This window comes from Martes martes (genome assembly GCF_963455335.1).
Source record: "Martes martes genome assembly, chromosome: 4".
Classification (NCBI taxonomy): Eukaryota; Metazoa; Chordata; class Mammalia; order Carnivora; family Mustelidae; genus Martes; species Martes martes.
Genome location: NC_137891.1, coordinates 16,817,441 through 16,838,670, shown reverse-complemented (window position 1 = coordinate 16,838,670; position 21,230 = coordinate 16,817,441). Strand labels below are relative to the sequence as shown.

At 36.8% G+C, this 21,230-nt stretch overlaps 1 protein-coding gene across 1 annotated transcript in view; it reads right to left on the bottom strand.

Moving 5' to 3' along the window:
• Positions 1-21,230, bottom strand: part of ATAD2 (ATPase family AAA domain containing 2) — a 65,010-nt gene that overhangs the window by 9,454 nt on the left and 34,326 nt on the right. The window contains exons 12-22 of the mRNA XM_080800858.1: positions 20,459-20,633; positions 19,502-19,590; positions 13,232-13,391; positions 11,754-11,844; positions 10,755-11,069; positions 10,035-10,167; positions 9,510-9,696; positions 8,452-8,637; positions 2,704-2,839; positions 1,543-1,739; positions 815-974 (exon numbers count right to left, since the gene is read on the bottom strand). Of these exons, the coding sequence (XP_080656984.1) occupies positions 815-974; positions 1,543-1,739; positions 2,704-2,839; positions 8,452-8,637; positions 9,510-9,696; positions 10,035-10,167; positions 10,755-11,069; positions 11,754-11,844; positions 13,232-13,391; positions 19,502-19,590; positions 20,459-20,633 (1,829 nt within the window). The remainder of the gene's footprint in view (positions 1-814; positions 975-1,542; positions 1,740-2,703; positions 2,840-8,451; positions 8,638-9,509; positions 9,697-10,034; positions 10,168-10,754; positions 11,070-11,753; positions 11,845-13,231; positions 13,392-19,501; positions 19,591-20,458; positions 20,634-21,230) is intronic.

Sequence of the window (21,230 nt, the reverse complement as noted above, 5' to 3'; positions counted from 1 at the left end):
GGCGTCGGGGTGGCTCAGTGAAATGTCCAACTTGGTTCTGGCTCAGGTCATGATCTCATGGTCCCGAGATGGAGCCCCGCATCAAGCTCCATGCATCTCTTGAGACTCTGCCCTTCTCACTGCTCTCTCTAAAATAAATCTTAAAAAAGAAATTAGCCAAGTATTCTATACTTGCTAATTTATAAATATAATATATATAATTTATAAAATTATAATTTATAAAATTTATAAAAATCACAGTGGTCTTAACTAAGAAAATTCTTCTAAACCTTTTTTATTGCAGAGTGTTTCTTTTCCTCTTGGAGAAAGAGCACTGATAAACAAAGGAAAGAAGCGAAGTTGTTGTGCAATTTTGTGTCATTAGAAGGTAGGCCACGGAATTGTAAATACGGGTATTCTGTAATCAAAGAAACCTGCATTCAAATTCTGCCTCTGCCACTTCCTGGCAGTACAACCCTAAGTTTGTTTGTTTGTTTTTAAAGATTTCATTTACTTATTTGACAGAGATCACAAGCAGGCAGAGAGAGGAGGAGGAAGCAGGCTCCCTGCTAAGTAGAGAGCCCGATGCGGGGCTCCATCCCAGGACCCTGGGATCACAACCTGAGCCGAAGGCAGAAGCTTTAACCCACTGAGCCACCCAGGTACCCCCTGAGTAAGTTTTTTAACTTCATTTTCGTCAACTGTAAAATGAGAATAATGTTGTATTGAATGGCACTGTGAATGTAAAATATTTATAATATGTCACCTCGCTACATGTTAGCGGTCCCTGTTCCACACCCCCCCGCCCCGGGGGGAAAAATCCACTAATGCTCACCTCCAGGATCTCTATCTGGATTGTATTCTAAAGCATTACTACAGATTAGATCAATATCACTCAAATAGTCTTTCACAGTCAGATACTTGTGGAGATCAATTTTACTGATTACAGATGAAAGGTCCATTGGTTGCTTTATCACAGTGACATAATCAGGAACCTAAAATTCAAGCAAATGACCAAATCACTAAGTTAACTCTGAACATAAAAAAACATCTGAGTCCAGTTGCTCTGCCAGGCAATACAGGGCAGAGAGAACAAATACATAAGAAATAACAATAATGTATTAATATGAAACCTTTGACTCTATTTAAAGCTGGATTTGCTTTGTATTTACTTCCGTTCTTGGGCACTTATATCTCCAGTAATATCTTATTCCTCTTTCCTTATCCAAATGCCACCCATCCTTCAATGTCAACTTAAGACTTCAGCTTCACTCTCTAGCTCACTCCAAACCGTGTAGGTCACAATAATATTATGTAGCATTAAGTCGATCTTAAATCACGTCTAGAATGTTTGGGTTGGCAGACAAAGTTAACTGACTACTCTTTAGAGGAAAGAAAAACGCATTACACATAGCTTTGAAGCCTCCACATGGTTAGGACACTACTCGGTATATTCTACATAAAATAAGCTCAGAGAATAGACAGGGAACCACATAAACAATTCAAATATTCTCTAATTCATTATAGTTTAGAACACATTCGAGCCAAAGAGTAAATCAATACCTCATCAGGGTCAACAGGTTTAGTGAATACTCGGAATCGCTTGTCAATAGCAAGCCTATGTGTAACATTCCTCAAGAAAATCCTCAGTTCTCTAAAGGTATCTTCTTCTTGCTCTTCCAGTCGTTTCACTTCTTCTACTGTCAGCGGTCTTGGCTCAGGTGGTGGTGCTACAGGGAGTACCTCCAAGGCCTGCAAAACTTCACGTGAATGCAAGATTTTAGTTACTACTCTCCCATCGAGACAAGTGATTCAGTGGTCAGGCTTCAGGGGTTATCCTCCTTACATCTGCCGGGATTTAGAGGATTTGAAATACTCAAGTGCTACCATAATCTCTATCCCTAGTGCCCCTCCAGCAAGAACTGGTAATTCATAATTTTTAATGTTAACTCCTAGGTCATTACCTCTTTTCCATTTTAAGATCATTTAAGAGGCTATTAAAACTTTGAAATGCATTATTTCCAGCACAAGAAAATTCTATTTAAAAAAGCTTTTTACTAGTTAATTTCTGAACTAATAAAAAATTGTGGTATGTTTCCAATGTAATAAGTTTAATTTTGTTTAAACAGACATGCACTGAATACTCAGGATAAAAGAAGGCATATGAGAGTGCTGCCCCAACAAACTGACAATCTATTAAGGGGTAAGACAATATCACATCACTAATGTATCAGTAGAATGAAAAAAAGTACAATGGGTCATAATGGTAGAAAATTAATTTTGCCTAGCTACGTTAAGGAGGAAAAAATGAGTTATAGTAGGAGGACAAGTGGTTCCTTAGGCAAAGATAGGCAATGAGGATAGAGGCATTTGATAATAGATAGCAAGCATAAATGAAATTATGCAAAGACAAGAATATGTTGCATGTAGTGTAAAGACAGAGTGTTTTGCGAGGAAAGAGATGGGGGAAGGAGGGGAGAACAAATGTGACAAAAATGGGCCTGGGGAGGCAGGCTGGAGCTTTACTATGAATTCCAGCTCAAATTCTCCCTGGACTAGGACTACACTAGGAAAGGCCTTGTACACTTTAATGGGAAGCTTAGAGACAGGTAAGCAAACCTAATGACTGAAGTTTTGGTTTGTGTTATTAGGAGATGATGATGTCATTAATATTTTATTCCCACTTTCTCAAAATTATTATATGTCAAACTTTGATAAACTAACCTGCTTTCTTCTTTGATAAAGGAGGCTTAGCAGCTTGCTTTAGAATTAGATCTTCAAAAAATTTTGTTCGTTCTTCTTTACCAGGTAACTGGACATTGAAAATTTCTCCATAATCACGGATAAATAATTCTTGCACCTTGAAAGAGAAAATATATGCATTACATATATGTATACACAATACTATGTATATATCATTCAATGCAACAGTAGGTTATTACACACATATTTTTAATGACCTGAACCGTGTAAGAAAGAGATGTTTTTAAAACACAGATCTTTTATGTATGCTGGAGTTACATATAAATAACGTATGCAACAGATTAGGAACTAAAATATATGGGATCTTCTTTAAAATTCAAGATTCCAACGTATAATTCATGTGGCAACTGACACGGCAATATTTGATTTCAAGGACTTTTTTTTTTTTAAAGATTTATTTGTTTATTTATTTGACAGAGATCACAAGTAGGCAGAGAGGCAGGCAGAGAGAGAGAGAGAGAGGAGGAAGCAGGCTCCCCGCTGAGCAGAGAGCCCAATGTGGGGCTCGATCCCAGGACCCTGGGATCATGACCTGAGCCGAAGGCAGAGGCCTCAACCCACTGAGCCACCCAGGCGCCCCTGATTTCAAGGACTTTTCTGAGATCAATTGATTCACTTTCACAGCCCAAGTGAGATACCCTGGCTGGCTCAGTTGGTAGACCATGCAGCTTTTGATCTCGCGGTTATGAGTTTGAGCCCTACCATGGGTGTTAGAAATTACTTAAAAATGAAATCTTTAAAAAGAAATTTAAAAAGTAATAATGAAGGCTAGAAAATAACAAGTGCTGGCGAGGATGTAGAGAAATTAGAACACCTGAGCTGATGGAATGTTAAAATGGTTCAGCCTCTGTGGAAAACGTAGAATTACCATGTAATCCAGTATACAGATATGAAGAGCTGGAAAAAAACAAAACAAAACACAAAAACCCACCACTCAAACACATACTTGTATACCAATGATCACAGCAGGATTATTCATAGTAGGCAAGAGGCAGAGACAATCCCAATGTTCATCACCAGATGAATGTAAAAAATGTGATATATACATAAAATGGAATATTATTCAACCTTAAGAAGGAGTTAAATTCTAATGCATTCTACAACATGGATGAATTTTAAAAACATGCTAAGTGAAATAAGCCAGTCACAAACGGTCAAATGCCGTATGATCCCACTTATACAAGGTATGTAAAAATTCAGAGACAGAAATTTATTATAACAGAGGTTACTACAGGTTAAAGAAAGGAGGGAATGGGGAGTAACTGGTTAATGGGTATAAAGTTTCTGTTTGGGATGATGAAAGGTTCTGGAAAAGATAGTGGTGATGGCTGCACAACATCGTGAATGTACTCAATGCAATGTATTTGAGGTCACTGAATTGTACACTTAAAAATGGTTAAAACGGTAAATTTGATGTTATGCATATTTTACTGCCAAAAGAAAGGCAAAAGGGATCCCAAAGGGATGTTTCTAAACAACCTCTTGACCTTTTCCAGTAGTTTTTACAAAGGTTTTATTTACTTGACAGAGAGAGAAGAGAGAAAGTGCGAGGACATAAGCTGGGGGAGGGGCAGAGGGTGAGGGAGAAGCAGGCTCCCTGCTGAGCAGGGAGCCCGATGTGGGGCGATCCCAGGACCCTGAGATCAAGACCAGAGCCGAAAGCAGACACTTAACTGACTGAACCACTCAGGTGCCCCCCCCCTTGTATTCATTATTATTATTGAAGGAAAATAATGTTTATTTCTTGTGTGATGCTTATGTACTTTGTTTTGGGTATCTCTGACATACAGAAGTTTACATTCATAGCTTTTGCATCACCTGATTTACAGGGTCTTTCATGCTCCCGTGTAAGAAAATGTTCCTGGGACGTTATATGAAGCTTTTCGTCCTATTATCTCAACATCATTTATGAAATGTCTCTATCTTTGCTAATTCATTTACTCAATTTTTTGTAAACAAGAGTCTAATGGATTTTATTACGTTAATTTCTCCATGCCAGTCCAAATTCCAGAGTTTTAATTTCTAATTTTGAGGTATGCTTTAGTATTTGGTGGACCAAGAACCTCATTGCTTTTTCAATATTTTCTTGGAAATTCAAGCACTTTTTTTCCTTCAACACTTAATTTTAGGATCCTAGCTATTTTGCTGGGATTTTTATTGGAATTTGGGTCACTTCCCCCTTTCTGGTGGCCTGGAAGTTATATGCTCTATTTTTATTCTTTTATTCTTCTAAGTTTTAACAGATAAAGTTAAACTTTTTCTAGCTAACTGTAAGGTTAATCAATATCTACATATCAGACAAAAATCTGAATGTGCTTTTCCTTCCTTATTCTCCTTCACTATGTTCTTCCTGGCATTATCAAATTCAGACTAAGACCAACTTAGTTTCATATTCCTTAAACATTTTTTTTCTATCACAATTTCCTGACAGTAAGTTTTACTGTTTTCTTAGGTCACTGCTTCTTATGTGCCATTTCTACAAAACAAAGATCCAAGAGAAATTTCTAGTCCTTTAATAATTAATTCTTTCAGTCAAGGGTTTATAAGTAATAGATTCCTAGGCATTACATATTCAAAAATGTCTTTTGGGGCTTCCAGGTGGCTCAGGTAGTTAGGCATCTGACCCCTGATTTCAGCTCAGGTCATCATCATCTCAGGGTTGTGAGTTTGAGCCCGGCATCAGACTGCACTGGTCATGGAGCCTGCTTAGGATTCCCTCTTTCCCTCTCCCCCAGCCTCTCTCTCTAAAAATCTTAGCTTTGTTCTCTCTCTCAAATGCTAACTTTGTTGAAAAGAAAACTATTTTCCTTCAAAACTCTGGAAATAAATATTGCTCACTTGTCTCCTTAGTAGCTAGTGTTACCAATGAGAAAGGTAGATGCAATTTGATTTTCAGTCCTTCCTAGTAATATTTCCTCTCTTGGTAGATTTTTAAATTTTCCTCTGTACTTCTGAAATCCTCAAAGTTTATCTAGATGTGGGCCTTTTTATATCTACCAGTTAGAACACAGAAACTCTCACATCTGAATTTAAGGTATTCCTTAATTCTATAAAATGTTCTAGTATGTGCATATTTTCTCTTCTCATAAGGCCCATTAAATGGGTGTTAGATGTGAATTGATTGCCTTTATTTTAGCTTTTTTCCTCCCTTTTCAAATCCCTGTCCTTTTGTATCATACACCGTAAGAATTCCTGGTCCCATGATGTTCCATTTCAATAATTCATTCTTCATCTGTGTTTGCTCCTTTTCAAAAGCTTTATGGAATTTTTTTTACTTGGGGGGGAGTTATTTCATGCATAATATCTCCAATTGGTTCTTTTCTACAACAGTCTGTTGCTGATGCATGGATATGATTATTCATTGAACTTTCTCAAATACTTATTTATAGCTCATCTTTGCTTTTGAATTCTTAACTACCCGTAGATGATGCTTCTGTTTATTCAAGCTTCTACTTCCAGTGATTATGAAGAAGCTTGTCTATCCTGGAAATAGAATGTACCTGTAATTTGCTTTCTGGGCAACAGCGTCTCCCCATTCTTCCTGATATTGGCAGCCATAGATAGTCCCTGCTCTAACATGGTAGTCTTTGGGCCCACCCTCGCTGCTCTAGCTAAGGACGAACGACTCTGGAGACTGCTGCTTGGCATGGCAGAAGTGAGGTGGAATGAAAGCAAGCTGGAAAGCCACGTGATGAAAAGGGGAAAGCTCTCTCAGCCCAAGTGTGTGGAACAACTACATGGGGGAGGATAGACCTGAATGTAGTCATCTGCGTAGTATAATTAAGTGAACGAGAAATAAATTTCTGTTGTATTAATAACACTAAGGAATATACCCTATCACAGAAGAAATGTTTAGTGTGAAGAAGCCTGGGTCAGACTGGGGAGATACAAATAAACAGAGTAATCATATATACAAAGAGTTTTCATGATGAAAACAGATTTAACAGGTTCTATATAGTACCCGGGAAACAGAGATTAAGATAAGGAAACCTTTCAAAATAAGCTGATTTTTTTAGAAGTCAGAGCTAACAAACTGAACAGTGAAGAAAGTGTCTCAACAAAGCTGAAATATCCATATGAAGAAGCCAATATAAAGGAAGTGTACAGAATCAGATTAACTAAACTAGAAGCCTTTGAGTCTATAACACACACGTTTATTTCCTGGGTTATTAAATTTTCAATTGAATAATTCACACCTATTAGAACAGAGGCAACAGGGACATCATCTTGTCCTCCGATAACTTGATCTCATTTCCTTCATTCTGCTCTTCACTCACTGCTCTGGCCACCCTGGTCTTACTGTTTCTTCCAACACACCAAACACACTTTTGCTTCAGGGTCTTTGCACTTCCTTTTCTTCTGCCAGAAACCCTTGTCCTTCAGATGCCCAACTGGGTTACTCACTGCCTTACTTTTTTCAGGTCTTTCCTCAAAAGTCATCTTCTTAGTGAGGTCTTACCTAAGACTGTTTAACATTGTGACCCATCACACTCTTTTGGTATTGCTTAGCTAAATTTTCCTCCATAGCAATAGGTTAATATTATATATTTTATTTCTTTTTCTCTCCCCCTACAATTAAAATGTAAGCCCTAGGAAGACAGAAATTTTTGTCTCTATTTTTCAATGCTGTATTCCCAGTATCTAGAACTATGCCTAACAAGAATAAGTACTCAATTAAGTATTTCTTCAATAAAATACCTGAATTGATCTTCCTACTCAGTCTTAAAAAAATGCAAACCAATTTTGTCAAAGGTATGGAAAAACTTATTCACACATAGAAGCCTACAATATGCCTATTATGTACTCTGATAATTGAAAGGTGGAAGGGAAAAACTCTTCATGTATTTTACATTCTGCTAGGAGAAGGAAAGGCAAACAAACATTTAATGGCAGGCAGTGATAAAAACAAAGCAGAGTAAGGGAAAAGAGAGTGATGGGCAAAGGAGCTAATCACTATAACTGAGAAACTGATCAGGGAAGGCCTCTCTGAGGTGATACCTGGCAGAGACCTGAGAAAAATAAAGGGTCATGCCAGGCAAATATCTAGAGGAGTATTCCAGGCAGAAAAAAAGCATGAACTTCTGTCACTGGTAGTTGTCTAGATGGGCATAAACTCGAAAGACAGTAATTTAGTGCCATCAAAAATTTTAAATGAGCATACTCTTTCCTAAGCTACAATTATTACACTTTTAGGAATGGACGCTAGAAAAATACACACAGTAATGTTCATATAAATTAAAACCCAGTAGCCCAGTTGGGCAGTTCAACAGAAAAAAAACTAAAAAACCACAAAAACATCTACGAACAGGAATCTGGATAACTTTTGGTACATCAAGATAATGGAAAAAGCTACGCAGCTTATCAAGATAATGGAAAAAGCCATGTTGCTTTTAAAAGGAATGAGACTGTGTCCTGAAAAATACATTATATATAGATACACATATAAAGCAAATTGCAAAATAGTATACAACAAAGTTCCTATTTTTGTAAGAGAAAAAAAATTTATAATGTAGCCCTACTATACACATACGCACACATACATACCATTCTGCCCAACAAGTCTATATACCAGATAGTTAACATGACATTTCCAATAAAAAAAAAAACTTTTCCATATCCTATTATTCACCTCTGTAAACTTGAAATTTTTACAATAAATTTTTAATAAGTCTCTTTTTAAAGTATAGTGATTTCCCCCCCTCAGATTACCTCTTCCGGCAGAGCAGAATGGGGTTTGTCAGAAGTTGCAAGTAATAAAACTGGAGCGAATGAAGGAATGTTCTGTAACAATGTAGTGAATGTGGCTTTGAGTGTTGGTCCAACTATTTCCCACCACAAGTGGATATGAGGAACATATACTATACTTGGTGCTGTTCTCTTAGCTTCACGAATCATCTAGTAGAGGGAAAAAAATTGTATTTAGTTAAAGTCAGTATATTAGTAATGCTTGCTTTATTAGTCTGGAGCAATGTTTAACTTCCTAGAATTATCATATAAAACACTCAAGTTTTTAAAATGCTTCCCTAGTCTCATAATCTTATGTATAAATGTTTTGTAAAAGTCTCATTTTTAGGAAAACATGGTTGCTTCAAGCAATTAGAAAGAAAACATCTCAATCAGTCTAGAAGACTTGTGTTAAATATAAAAATAAAAAACTTCTACATTTAAAAAATTTTAAAAGGAAAATAGCAAAAACAGAAGCAGTGGAAAATCTGAGTACACACCACATAGTAGTTACTGTTTTAAGTACTTTATTCACTTAATTCTCACATCAGCCACACAAGGGCACTATTATTACCTCCAGTTTGTACAAGGGGAAAACAAGGCAGAGATCTAACAGCTTCCCTAAGGTTACACAGACATTAAATGGTGGAAATGTGATTTAAATCCATACTCTTTAATGAGTAGGCCATTACCTACAGTTCTTTTTTTCTTTTTAAAGATTTTATTTATTTGACAGACACATCACAAGTAAGCAGAGAGGCAGGCAGAGAGAGAGAGAGAGAGAGAGGGAAGCAGGCTCCCCGCTGAGCAGAGAGCCTGATGAGGGGCTCGATCTCAGGACCCTAAGACAATGATCCAAGCCGAAGGCAGAGGCTTAACCCACGAGCCACCCAGATGCACCTACAGTTCTGTTTCATAAAGATTTCTGGAGGCAGAAATCAGAACGACAAGAAAACCCAGTTCAAAAAGGGTAAAGCAATTCTAGATTGTGTCTCTGGAAGACTGTTCTTACAGGTTATTTGCCTGGGCAACGATGAATTTACCTGAGCACACGTTTCTTCAGGAGATGTAGCACTGACTCCAAAAAGAACAGGAATGTCTAATGTATACACTGCAAATTTTTCCAAAGCATGGATGACAGCTGGTGCCAAATGAGAACCTTGCCCAAAGCCTGGTTCTCCCACTATCAATATTCTTGGTCGAAAAGACATAGGTTGATAACATACATTTCTGAAAGAAAGTAGCTGTATTTTAGAAAAAGCAAAAATTTAAATTTTTCCTCCCAAATTACCCATTTTTAACTCTCTTAAGGTAAAAATTTTTTGACTATGCAGCTTGTTAATCCATAACAACATGGTTCACATGGTTTCTGGAAAATATCAACTTTCACAGATTTTAGTATTACTTTATTCAGTGAAATTACTACTACAGTGACAACTGTAATGATAAAAATATTTGATATTTTAACTTAAAGATCAGCTAGTATCTTTTATTCAATCACCATCTTATAGTTTTAGGGAATTTATACACCAAAAAGCTATATACATTCATTTGCAGGGGAAATATACCTATTCAAATGAAGAAAATTAAAATTTTCTTTTGCCTTATTTAAGGATTTTTGAGAAAGGCCATTCTCATATACAGATGGAACTTCATCATCACTGTATGCCAAGTCACTTTCTAGCAGAGGACATGAAATATCTACAAAACAAAAGAATTGTGCATTAGTAACTTTTCTGGATTGCAAATGTTTATGTAATGCTTTAGTTATTAACAAATCAATATACAAGAAATGTATAATAAAATTTTTTAAGAATATAAAATACCTGTATAGACATGAATAAGAAATAAATATAAAAATGCCATTTCAAACTTAAAACAGATTTAATTGAGGGCAATCTGTGAAGTAAATTTCCTTCATCTACCCAGGCAAAACATGACTAAATTCCTTTCAAGAGGCTCTTTTTATTATTATTTTTAAAAGGTTTATTTACTTATTTTGAGAGGGAGAAAAAAAAGAGAGCATGCGTGTGAGCATGGGGTAGGCACAGAGGGAGAAACTCAAGCTGACTCCGTGCTGAGTGCGCAGAGCCTGACACAGGCCTTGATCCCAAGACCCACGGCAAGATCGGACCTCAGCTGCAATCAAGAGTCAGACGCTCAACTGACCGTGTCACGCAGGCGCCCTGAAGAGGCTCTTTAAGAAGAAACATTTCGGGTGTGTAAAACATTTATAAAGCTCTACTGATTATGAAAGCTAACTTTAAACGGTCAATCAAGTTGCATACCCGAGTCCAGTGCTTTATTTGCTTTGATTTCCGCATGTGGAAATACTCTGTGCAAAGCTTCTAAGATCTTGTGAACGGTGCTTTGCAGGAGTGGTTTCACAACAGTGGACAGTGCCTGCCCAGGTGACGTCACAGCTCTCTGGGCAGCTGGTATCATCTTCTGCATGGCTACCTCAAAGTCCTTAGCGGAGATGTTAATTGATGAGAGATCCAACTGTAGTTTCTCACTAGTAGTATAGATCTGCGGGTAGCGTCGACGCAGAGCACATAAAGCAGCCTCAGAGCATATCGACTTAATATCTGCACCGCAGTATCCTATCCAAGGCAACCAAAAAAATTTTTAAATGTAAATCATCACCCTATTAGCATGACCATGGTTAAAAGAAAATTAAAACTCCACCTAGCAATATACTAGAAAAATACTTCAAATAAGGTTAAAATTTCTCTTTCACCCAGTGAACTTACAATGGTAGTAATAACCATCAACAAATCTAGCAACTTCTGCAAGTGAAATGTACAAACACTAAATACACAAAGCATTCAAGAACAAGAGTTTTAAAATCAGACAGGCTAGGGTGAAATTCCAGTTTATCACTTACTACACGTATCATCTTTGGAGGAACATTTATGCTCTCTCAGCCATTTCTACATCTACATAGGGATAATGCTACCTACTTCACTGGACTGATACGAGAATTTCTTGAAATAATATATGTAGAATGCTGAACAGAATGACTAGAAAAATATGAAGAGCAAAAGATGACTGTTATTATTATTATTATTATTATTGTCTAACTTGGCTTTCAAATTCTGCAACAGCTAATTCATCAAATATCTCTATTTAATATCCAGGATTTTTTAAGAAGAAAACATGCCACAAATAAGAGATTAGAAACAAACATAACCTGTATTTCTTTAAACATAACGATGCAAGACTACAACTTGTTTCATCTCTGAAACACATGCATTTTATCTTTTAATGCGTAAAGCAATGTTTACCAACACAGTTTTCTGCTAGTTCTTCTAGAAATATGTCCAGTGGTTTAGGATTCCAATCCCTTGTGTGAATCTTAAGAATTTCTTTTCGAGCCTACGAAGAACAACAATTTAACTTTTTAAATAAGGTGCTATTCAGATCTGAATTACTTCAGTTTAAAATAATTTTATCTAAAATCATAAAGAAATGAATACCTATTATAATAAAAAATACGAAACACTAAAAATGAAAAGATGATGTTATTTGTAAGCATTTAAGGAGTTTAGTTAAAGAATATTTGCATTTATAGTGCTCAAGTTCTAGTCACCATAAATGTGTATTAGACAAATTAAATAACGATGGGACTAGTCTTCATTCTGGTACGCATTAAAAATTGTGTTTTTTTAAAGATTTACTTATTTATTCCAGAGAGAGAGAGAGCACCTGTGGGGAGAGGGGCAGAGGGAGAGCAGCAGACTCCCTCCTGAGGGCAGAGCCTGATCTCATGACCTGAGCTGAAATTGAGTTGGATGCTTAACCAGCCGAGTTACCCAGGTGCCCCGAGAATTGTTCTTTAGAGCACTGGCAGCTCTACTCATATTTTCCTGCTTGGTTCTCAAAAGATTAAGCAGCCTTTTTTTTTTTTTTTAATATTTTATTTATTTATTTATTTAGTTGAGAGAGAGAGAGAGAATGAGAGAGAGAGAGCATGAGAAGAGAGAGGTCTGTGGGAGAAGCAGAGTCCCTGTCTAGCAGGGAGCCTGATGTGGGACTCGATCCCGGGACTCCAGGATCATGACCTGAGCCAAAGGCAGTCACTTAACCAACTGAGCCACCCAGGCGCCCAAAATATTAAGCAGCTTTAAAATAACTGTGTAGGATCATACGGTAGTACCCATGAAAAAGCCAATGCTAACAAATTGGCTAGGATTGACTGTTCATTAGGCCACATGTTCTAAGGCAAAATAAAGTTGTATGGTAACAACCAAAGGCCACGCTCAAATTGAGAAACCTTTTTTTAAAAGACTGATTGATTGATTTGAGAAAGAGTGAGAGCCCATGAGTAGGGGAAGGGGCAGAGGGGAAGGGGCAGAGGGAAAGGGGACGGGAAAATCTCAAGCTGACTCTGCCCTGAGCATGAAATGCGCTGCAGGGCTTGATCTCGCAACCCTGAGATCACGACCTGAGCCAAAATCAAGAGTTAGATGCTTTGCTGACTGAGCCACCCAGGTGCCCCTCAAACTGAGAAAATTTTAAAAGTATTTTTTGGGAAGGCATTATTTTATTAAAAAAAAAAAAAGAATAAAAAAAACCCAAGTTCTTTTCTTTAAATAAAATAATGCCTCCCTAAAAACACACACATATATATTTGGATATTAATCACATATGACTTTTACTTCAGAACATACAAAACTCAATTTTCAAATTTTCACTGTGCCAAGATTTGTCCATGATATGGACAACACATTCTATCAAAATCTGAATAATGTTAAATTCCTACATCTTTGTCAGGTAGGCTGAAAAGGAATTCTCTGTCAAAGCGACCAGGCCTTCGCAAAGCAGGATCGATAGAATCCAGTCTGTTGGTCGCACCAATGACCACAATTTCTCCTCTGCTGTCCAATCCATCCATAAGTGCTAGCAGGGTGGAAACAATGGAACTAAACGTAAAAATAAGAGAGATTAAACATATGATGCTGAATACGTTATTTCTTCTTTTGCTAAGATTTAATAGATTAAACATGTGAACAAATTTTCTCAGAGCATGCCATTACTTCCAATAGATTAAAAACTGTAAAATAACACACTAAATGGCATACAGAGATTACAATCAATGAAAAACATAAATGGCCTTTAGAATGCCACAAATGGGTTCTGGAAGACATTTTGTGAAGCATAACTTCACATAGGAATTCGAAAGTCACCCCAAAAGGTTACAATATTAAAAAAAAATACTGGACAAACTTTATGTAAAAAATGCTCCATTGTGTATACATTATCAAAGAACCCCCAAATAAAATAAAATATACGTAAATATAAAAATAGAACTTTAATTATACTTTAATTACAGATAGAGAAAAAAACAATCTCCACTTCTTCATCACCCACTTTCTTTCCCTTTTTTTTTTTTTTTTAAAGATTTTATTTATTTGACAGACAGAGATCACAAGCAGGCAGAGAGGCAGGCAGAGAGAGGAAGGGAAGCAGGCTCCCCGCTGAGCAGAGAGCCTGATGCGGGGCTTGATCCCAAGACCCTGGGCTGGGACCATGACCTGAGCCAAAGGCAGAGGCTTTAACCCACTGAGTCACCCAGGCGCCCCTCCTTTTTTTTTTTTTTTTAAAGTTTATTTAAATCTCTACACCCAACATGGGGTCGAACTTACGACCCCGAAATCAAGAGTCATGTGCTCTTCCAACTCAGCCAGCCAGGCACCCCTTCATCACCCACTTTCAACAATTATCAGTGTCCTTTTTTTCTGATGTCATCCAATAGTTCTTTGAGGAAGAAAACCCAAAAACTTCACACACATCATTTAATCCGTACACATTTCATATTAAATAATGTATTTATTTCTGGGATAAGGACTGCAGAACTCCACAGTACTAGGATACCAATGGAAATGACAATAATCCCTTAATATCACCTACTATTTAATTTTCCCGATGGTTTCAGAATATCTTTTCATATTCGATTTTTTTAAGCCAAGACCCATATACTACACTTGGTCAAATGTCCCTCAAATCAAGAGTTTCCACTGGATCTTCCTTTTTATTCCTTTACGCCATGTATTTGTTGAAGAAACTGGGTCATTTGCCTTTTAAAATTTCCTTCCCATATTCTGGATTGGTCTGCTTGCCTTCTAATAGGGTCATTTAACCTGTTCTCTATCTTTCATATTGTCTATGAACTGGCAATTAGATCTAGAAGCTTAACAGATGGAGGCTGAACTACTTGGGAGAGCATATATCATAGGAAAATACCATGTACTTGCTATTGTATATGCAGGAGGCACATAATGCCAGTTTTCCCTTTAAGATTAGTGAACTGGGTTTAAGTGAGGTGTTACCAGTTTACCACATTCATCATAAACTTCGCTATCAACCTTATTATCTGTTTTTATAGCCACTGATTGCTTAGATCAGGGTTTCTTAATCTTGGCACATATTAACATTTGGGTTAGGTAACTCTTTGTTGTACAGAGCTGTCCTCTGAACTGTAGGATGTTTAACAGCACCTGTGGTCCTTACCCACCTCCTCTAATTTGTGACAATTAAAAATGTCTCCAGACATTTGACCCATGTTGGGGGAAGAGGCAAAATCCACTACCAGTTGAAAACCACAGGTCTAGATCCACTATTTGCGAAATGGTAATTTAGTATTTCAATAATTTTCCTTGCATTTATAAACTATGGTTTTCCTATAAAGAATGTTACTCCATTGATTATTAAATTACTCTGAATCATGGCCTGAATCATAGTTACAGGATAGGAAAAAGAAATGCTTGATTCATTTTCTTTATCAATCTTCAGAGTAGTGAGTCACTATTTTAAGCATCCTCTGGAGTGACCAATTAGGTTTTTACTTTTAAAAAATCATTAAAAACTGACAGTTTTTATGTATTTGATGCTATTTTTTTTTTTTAAGATTTTATTTATTTATTTGACAGATAGAGATCACAAGCAGGCAGAGAGGCAGGCAGAGAGAGGAGGAAGCAGACTCCCTGCCGAGCAGAGAGCCCGATGCGGGGCTCGATCCCAGGACCCTGGGATCATGACCTGAGCCGAAGGCAGAGGCTTTAACCCACTGAGCCACCCAGGCGCCCCAATGTATTTGATGCTATTCACTCTGTTTTAGTCATTCTTTTTGATGCTCAAATTATCCCATTTGGTTCATGGAAACTCCTTCAAAATTTTTTGACTATGTCATTCTGATGTGACCCCGGCAGTTTCTGATTGCCTCCTTGCTTCCAGGCATTACATGATATTCCAGGCTTGTCTTATTTCCAGACTTATTTCCATTATCTACCATCCCTCCTAAGAGCTGTAGTATTTAGAAACCACATTTTGGGTACTAGGGGTACAAATTGCTACTGGATTGTAAAAGCTTCTAGGCCTTTTAAAGTGTCCAGAGCTAAAAACTATTTTTTCTTCAAAAAATTCATTGTGAGTTCATACTGATACTCCCAATTCAAAGTAAAGATTTTAAGGTTTTAACTTAACTTATTTTATATTTAATCCTCTTTCTCTTAGGCTAAAAATCATATATTCTAAGGCATTCACAAGCTTGCTTATTTGCATTATCTGACTGGTATTATTACTAACAAATAAAAAATACAGTTTAATCATGTAACATTTATTTACTTATTTATTTATTGTAAAGATTTTATTTATTTGACAGAGAGAGAGAGATCACAAGTAGGCAGAGAGGCAGACAGAGAGGGGGAAGCAGGTTCCCCGCTGAGCAGAGAGCCTGATGAGGGGCTCGATCCCAGGACCGAGAACATGACCTGAGCCAAACGCAGAGGCCCAACCCACCGAGCCACCCAGGTGCCCCTAATCATGTAACTTTAAAAAATGCTTATTTAACAAAAATGTTTATGCTCAGATTGTTTAAGTCTTCGGTTAAAAAAAAACAAAACCAGGGTGCCTGGGTTGCTCAGCTGGTTATGTGACTGCTTTTGGCTCAGGTCATGATCCTGGAGTCCTGGGATCATGTCCCGCATTGGGCTCCCTGCTCAGCGGGGAGTCTGCTTCTCCATCTGATTCTCCCCTCTCTCATCCTCTTTCTCAAATAAATAAAATCTTAAAAAAAACAAATGAACCCCCCCAAACTTGCACACTAAGTTTCCCATATATATATTTACATATATATACATATATATGTGTGTGTGTGTGTGTGTGTGTGTGTGTATTTTAAACATAGCCACCAGGTGCCTCATAAAACGTAGCCACCTGGTTTTCCCAATACCATTTATGGAAGAGACTGTCTATCCTACAGTCTTACACACAATGTCCCCATTGCATATTCCTGCCTATTTGTCACAGATTAATTGACCCTATAGCGTGGATTTACTTCTGGGCTCTCTATCCTGTTCTTTCATCTATTTTTGTGCCAGTGCCATACTGTTCTGATTACCATAGCTTTGTAGCATATTTTGAAATCTGGGACTATGCTCTGTACAAGAGCAAAATCTTTGCTCTTTCTCAGGACTGCTTTGGCAATCTTTGAAATTGGACCACTTTCTTACACCATTCACAAAAATAAACTCAAAATGGAATAAAGAACTAAATGTGAGACCAGAAACCATAAAACTCCTTAAAGAATACATAGGAAGTAATATCTTGGATGTCAGCCTTTGCAACATTTTTCTAGATGTGTCTCCTTAGGCAAAAGAAACCAAAGCAAAGTTAAACTTCTGGGAATACACCAAAATAAAATGCTTTTGCAAAGCAAAGGAAGCTATCAACAAAACAAAAAGGCAACCTACTGAATAGAAGGTATTTCCAAATGATATATCCGAAAAGTTGTTAGTATCAAAAATATATAAAGAACTTCTACAACACAATATAAAAAACCCCCAAATAATCTGATTAAAAAAATGGGAAGAGCACATTCTTTGAAAGGACATTTTCCCATAGAAGACATACAGATAGCCACACAGGAAAAGATAGTCAACATCACTAATCATAAGGGAAATGCAAATCAAAACCACAATGAGATATCATTTTATACCTGTCAGAATGGCTAATATCAAAAGATAAGAAATATTAAGTGTTGGCAATGATGTGGAGAAAAGAAAACCCTTTGGGAATGTAAGTTGGTACAGCCACTATGGAAAATAGTACAGAGGTTCCTCAAAAAGTTAAAAAATAAAAATACCAGTCCCCCCATTTAATCCAATAATTCCACTATTGGTTATTTACTCCCCCCCAAAATACCCCCACTAGTTCAAAAATGTATATGTACCTCTGTTTAATAAAGCATTGTTTACAATAGCCAAGATATGGAAGCAACCTAGCTGTCCATCAATAGATGACTGATAGGTAAAGATGTGCTATATATGTATACAAGGGAATATTACTCGGCCACAAAAATAATGGGATCTTGCCATTTGCAACAACATAGATTGACCAAGGGGATATACTAAGAGAAATGTCAGATAAAGACAAATACCATATGATTTCAGTTATATGTAGAATCTAAAAACAAAACAAACAAAAAAACCACAGAAACGAAACCATAAACACAGAGAACAAACTGGTAATTGCCAGAGGGAAGGGAGCTGGATGACGAGCAAAATGGGTGAAGAAGATCAAATGGCACAAACTTACAGTTATAAAATGCGTCACGAAGATGAAAAGTACAGCATGGGGAATAGAGTCAATACTGTAATAGTGACAGATGGTAACTACACTTATCCTGGTATGAGCATAGCTTAATGTATAGAATTGTGGAATCACTATGTTTTACACCTTAAACTAACAACACTGTATGTCAACTATCCTTCAATTAAAAAACATATGTATGTACTTGAGATACATGTGATGCATCTCATATCACATGTGCTGTGAGATGGCATGTGATGAGATGGCATGTGCTTCCCAAACTGCGCTATAATTTTTGTTGCTAAAATTTCTCCAATTCCTTATAGAACTGTTGCAGAACACAGTAAGCACTCAATTAGTTCAACACAATGAATACAGTATGGCTGATGAAGACGACATGTGCCATGTATAAAAAGTCTGTATGATTACTGGTAGGGTATTATAGACACAACAATTTTTATCATGGTATTTAACATTTTAATTTACTGACAGCAACAAATGAAACTGTGTAGCATCAAGTCAAAGAAGGCCATCAGGCTACAGTAAATATTGTTAGGTATCAGAAAAATAAAAACCTATCTATCACTCACATCACTATGTCTTGCTCCTCTTTGTATTATTTACAATAAAAAGACAATGCAATACTGGCATATATGAAGGCATGCAAACATTTGCTTTAGGGCATCCCAAATTAATTAAGCAATTACAGATAATACATGAGACCAGCTGAAAAGAAGTTCTGAAAAACTGAAGATGAACTAGGATTAAAAGTAGTTTAGATTCAAGTTGAGGCTGGGGTGCTAAAGACAAGTGCCCCACTTGGACAGTCAGCTTATCACAGGGGAGGGGCAATTTTCCCATCCTAAAAATGAAAAAGTTGACCCAATCTTTGAATCTCCAACTAGCAGTCATGCGCAAAGACATATTTTGTTTGGCTAAGGCAGTGTCTTAAAAAACCTTAATTAGCTGGCAACATTTAAAAGATACTTAACACAAAAATTTGAACTAACATTTAAGAAAGAGAACACATTCATTTTTCAAGTCTGAGTCAGCTTCTGCACTTCAGTTAACAGGTTGGAGCTAAAAATGACTTATGATTAGACGCTCGGCCACATTCTCAGCTGTGGCCCGACTCTCACTATTGGTTTGTCTCACTTATTTCATTTGCTTTACACCTCACTGGCCCATGGGCTTTTAGGTTTGTATCATGAATTAAACATGCATCATGAACTAAATGAATATTTTTATACTGTGTTTGTGAAAACCTTGCCATGCAGAAATGGTCTATTTTATCTTTTTGTACTATATATTAGGGTTCTACCAAAATAAGGAAACTATTGCTTTGTAAAGTATCTTTCACTGTTTAACATTCTATTCCTCATGCAACATCAATATAGCTCAGAAAACAGGAAGAAAGGCAGAGGTGCCATCAAGCAAAGTTTACCTGTGAATTTGATCTTGCCTGCTTGATCGTACTGGAGCCAGACCATCGATTTCATCAAAAAAAATAATGGATGGGCGCATCTGATAAGCCTAGAAAACAGGTCCAGTGGTTGCGTGTTATCATGAATAACTTCAAACATATAGACTTAATATGAGCCATTTTAATACACTTAAATTTCAACTTGCTTATAGAATTTATTTATAATTCATAAATCTAAATGTAAATCCCAGAACCAGATTTTAAGGATCCAAACTAAAATATAATATATATAATTTAATTTTACTTGCATTCTCAATTGGAGATATTCAAAATACATACTCCCCTGACCACATACCTCAGGTTTCATATAGCTATAGTTACTGGGACACATAAAATTATCTATTCAAGACCAAGTGTTAAAACAAGACAAACACCAGAGGACAATGACATAGCCTTCTTCCGTCAGGATGGGAAAACATTAAGCAAGATGCCATTGTTTTTTTTAAAGTCTGCTTCAATAAAGTCGAAGAAACTCAGTGAGCTATATAAAGAGATTTAAGAGCATTTGCAGCAATATGCCTCAGTAGATCAGAATGTATTATCTCACAATGTGCTATTGATATAATCTGGGATACGAAACTGAAAGTCTCTAGGGCAGAACTAATCTTCAGCTCACATACTGAGACATCTCACTATGCTAAGTATGAGAGTTTCAGTCTCTCTCTAGATATGAGACTTAAGACTCCAAAGAACTTAAGATTCAATCATTTCTTTGTCTTTTTCCTATAGAACTGTTCATCATAGGTCAGTATTATCTTGACATACAAAGGAAAATAATCCATAGAGTATATATTTGGTCTAATTCTTCTGAGTTTATTTCTATGAAATATGATGAAATACAAGACTTATCTAATCCTCACATACTTACATTTATATTGATTATAGGTCTACATAGGTAAATAAATTTTAATATCATACCTGATCAAATAATAATCGTAGCTGTCTTTCAGACTCTCCTACCCATTTACTCAGACAATCAGCACCTTTCCTCATGAAGAATGCTACTCTCTTATCCCCTTGACTGCACTCATTGGCAAGTGCTCTAGCAACCAGAGTTTTTCCAGTTCCAGGTGGACCATAAAACAAACAACCTCTATAATAGAATAAGCAATATTTTAGTATTACATTAGAAAGTAGACTATTTAAACAAAATTAGAAATCAATTTCACGAATGCAGTTAATTAGTGAATAAAAAAGATAAATGAAATAGTTTCAATCCACAGAGCACAATTTAAAACCTGAAAATATCAATACTACAAAATTGAAATTAATAACACCCTTTATTTGAAACATATTTTCTTTTATTCACTCATCATGCTCATCATATTATTTACCTTGCACAGAAGTCAGGCTTAAACAGGCTTGATAGTTTACTTTTGTAACATTATCAGGGGAAAGAATAGCAGATTTCACCTACAACCCTTGGTTTCAGTGCTAGTAACATAGTACCAAAAGTTTTGTATGAAAACATGATGGGAATGAATAGAAAAGAAAGATAAAAGAAGAGAGCTTAAAGAAATAATAGGTGGGGGCACCTGGGTGGCTCAGTGGGTTAAGCCTCTGCCTTTGGCTCAGGTCATGATCTCAGGGTCCTGGGATGAGTCCCACATCGGGCTCCCTGCTGAGGAGCCTGAAGCAGGGAGCCTGCTTCCCCCTCTCCCTCTGCTACTCCCCCTGCTTGTGCTCTCTC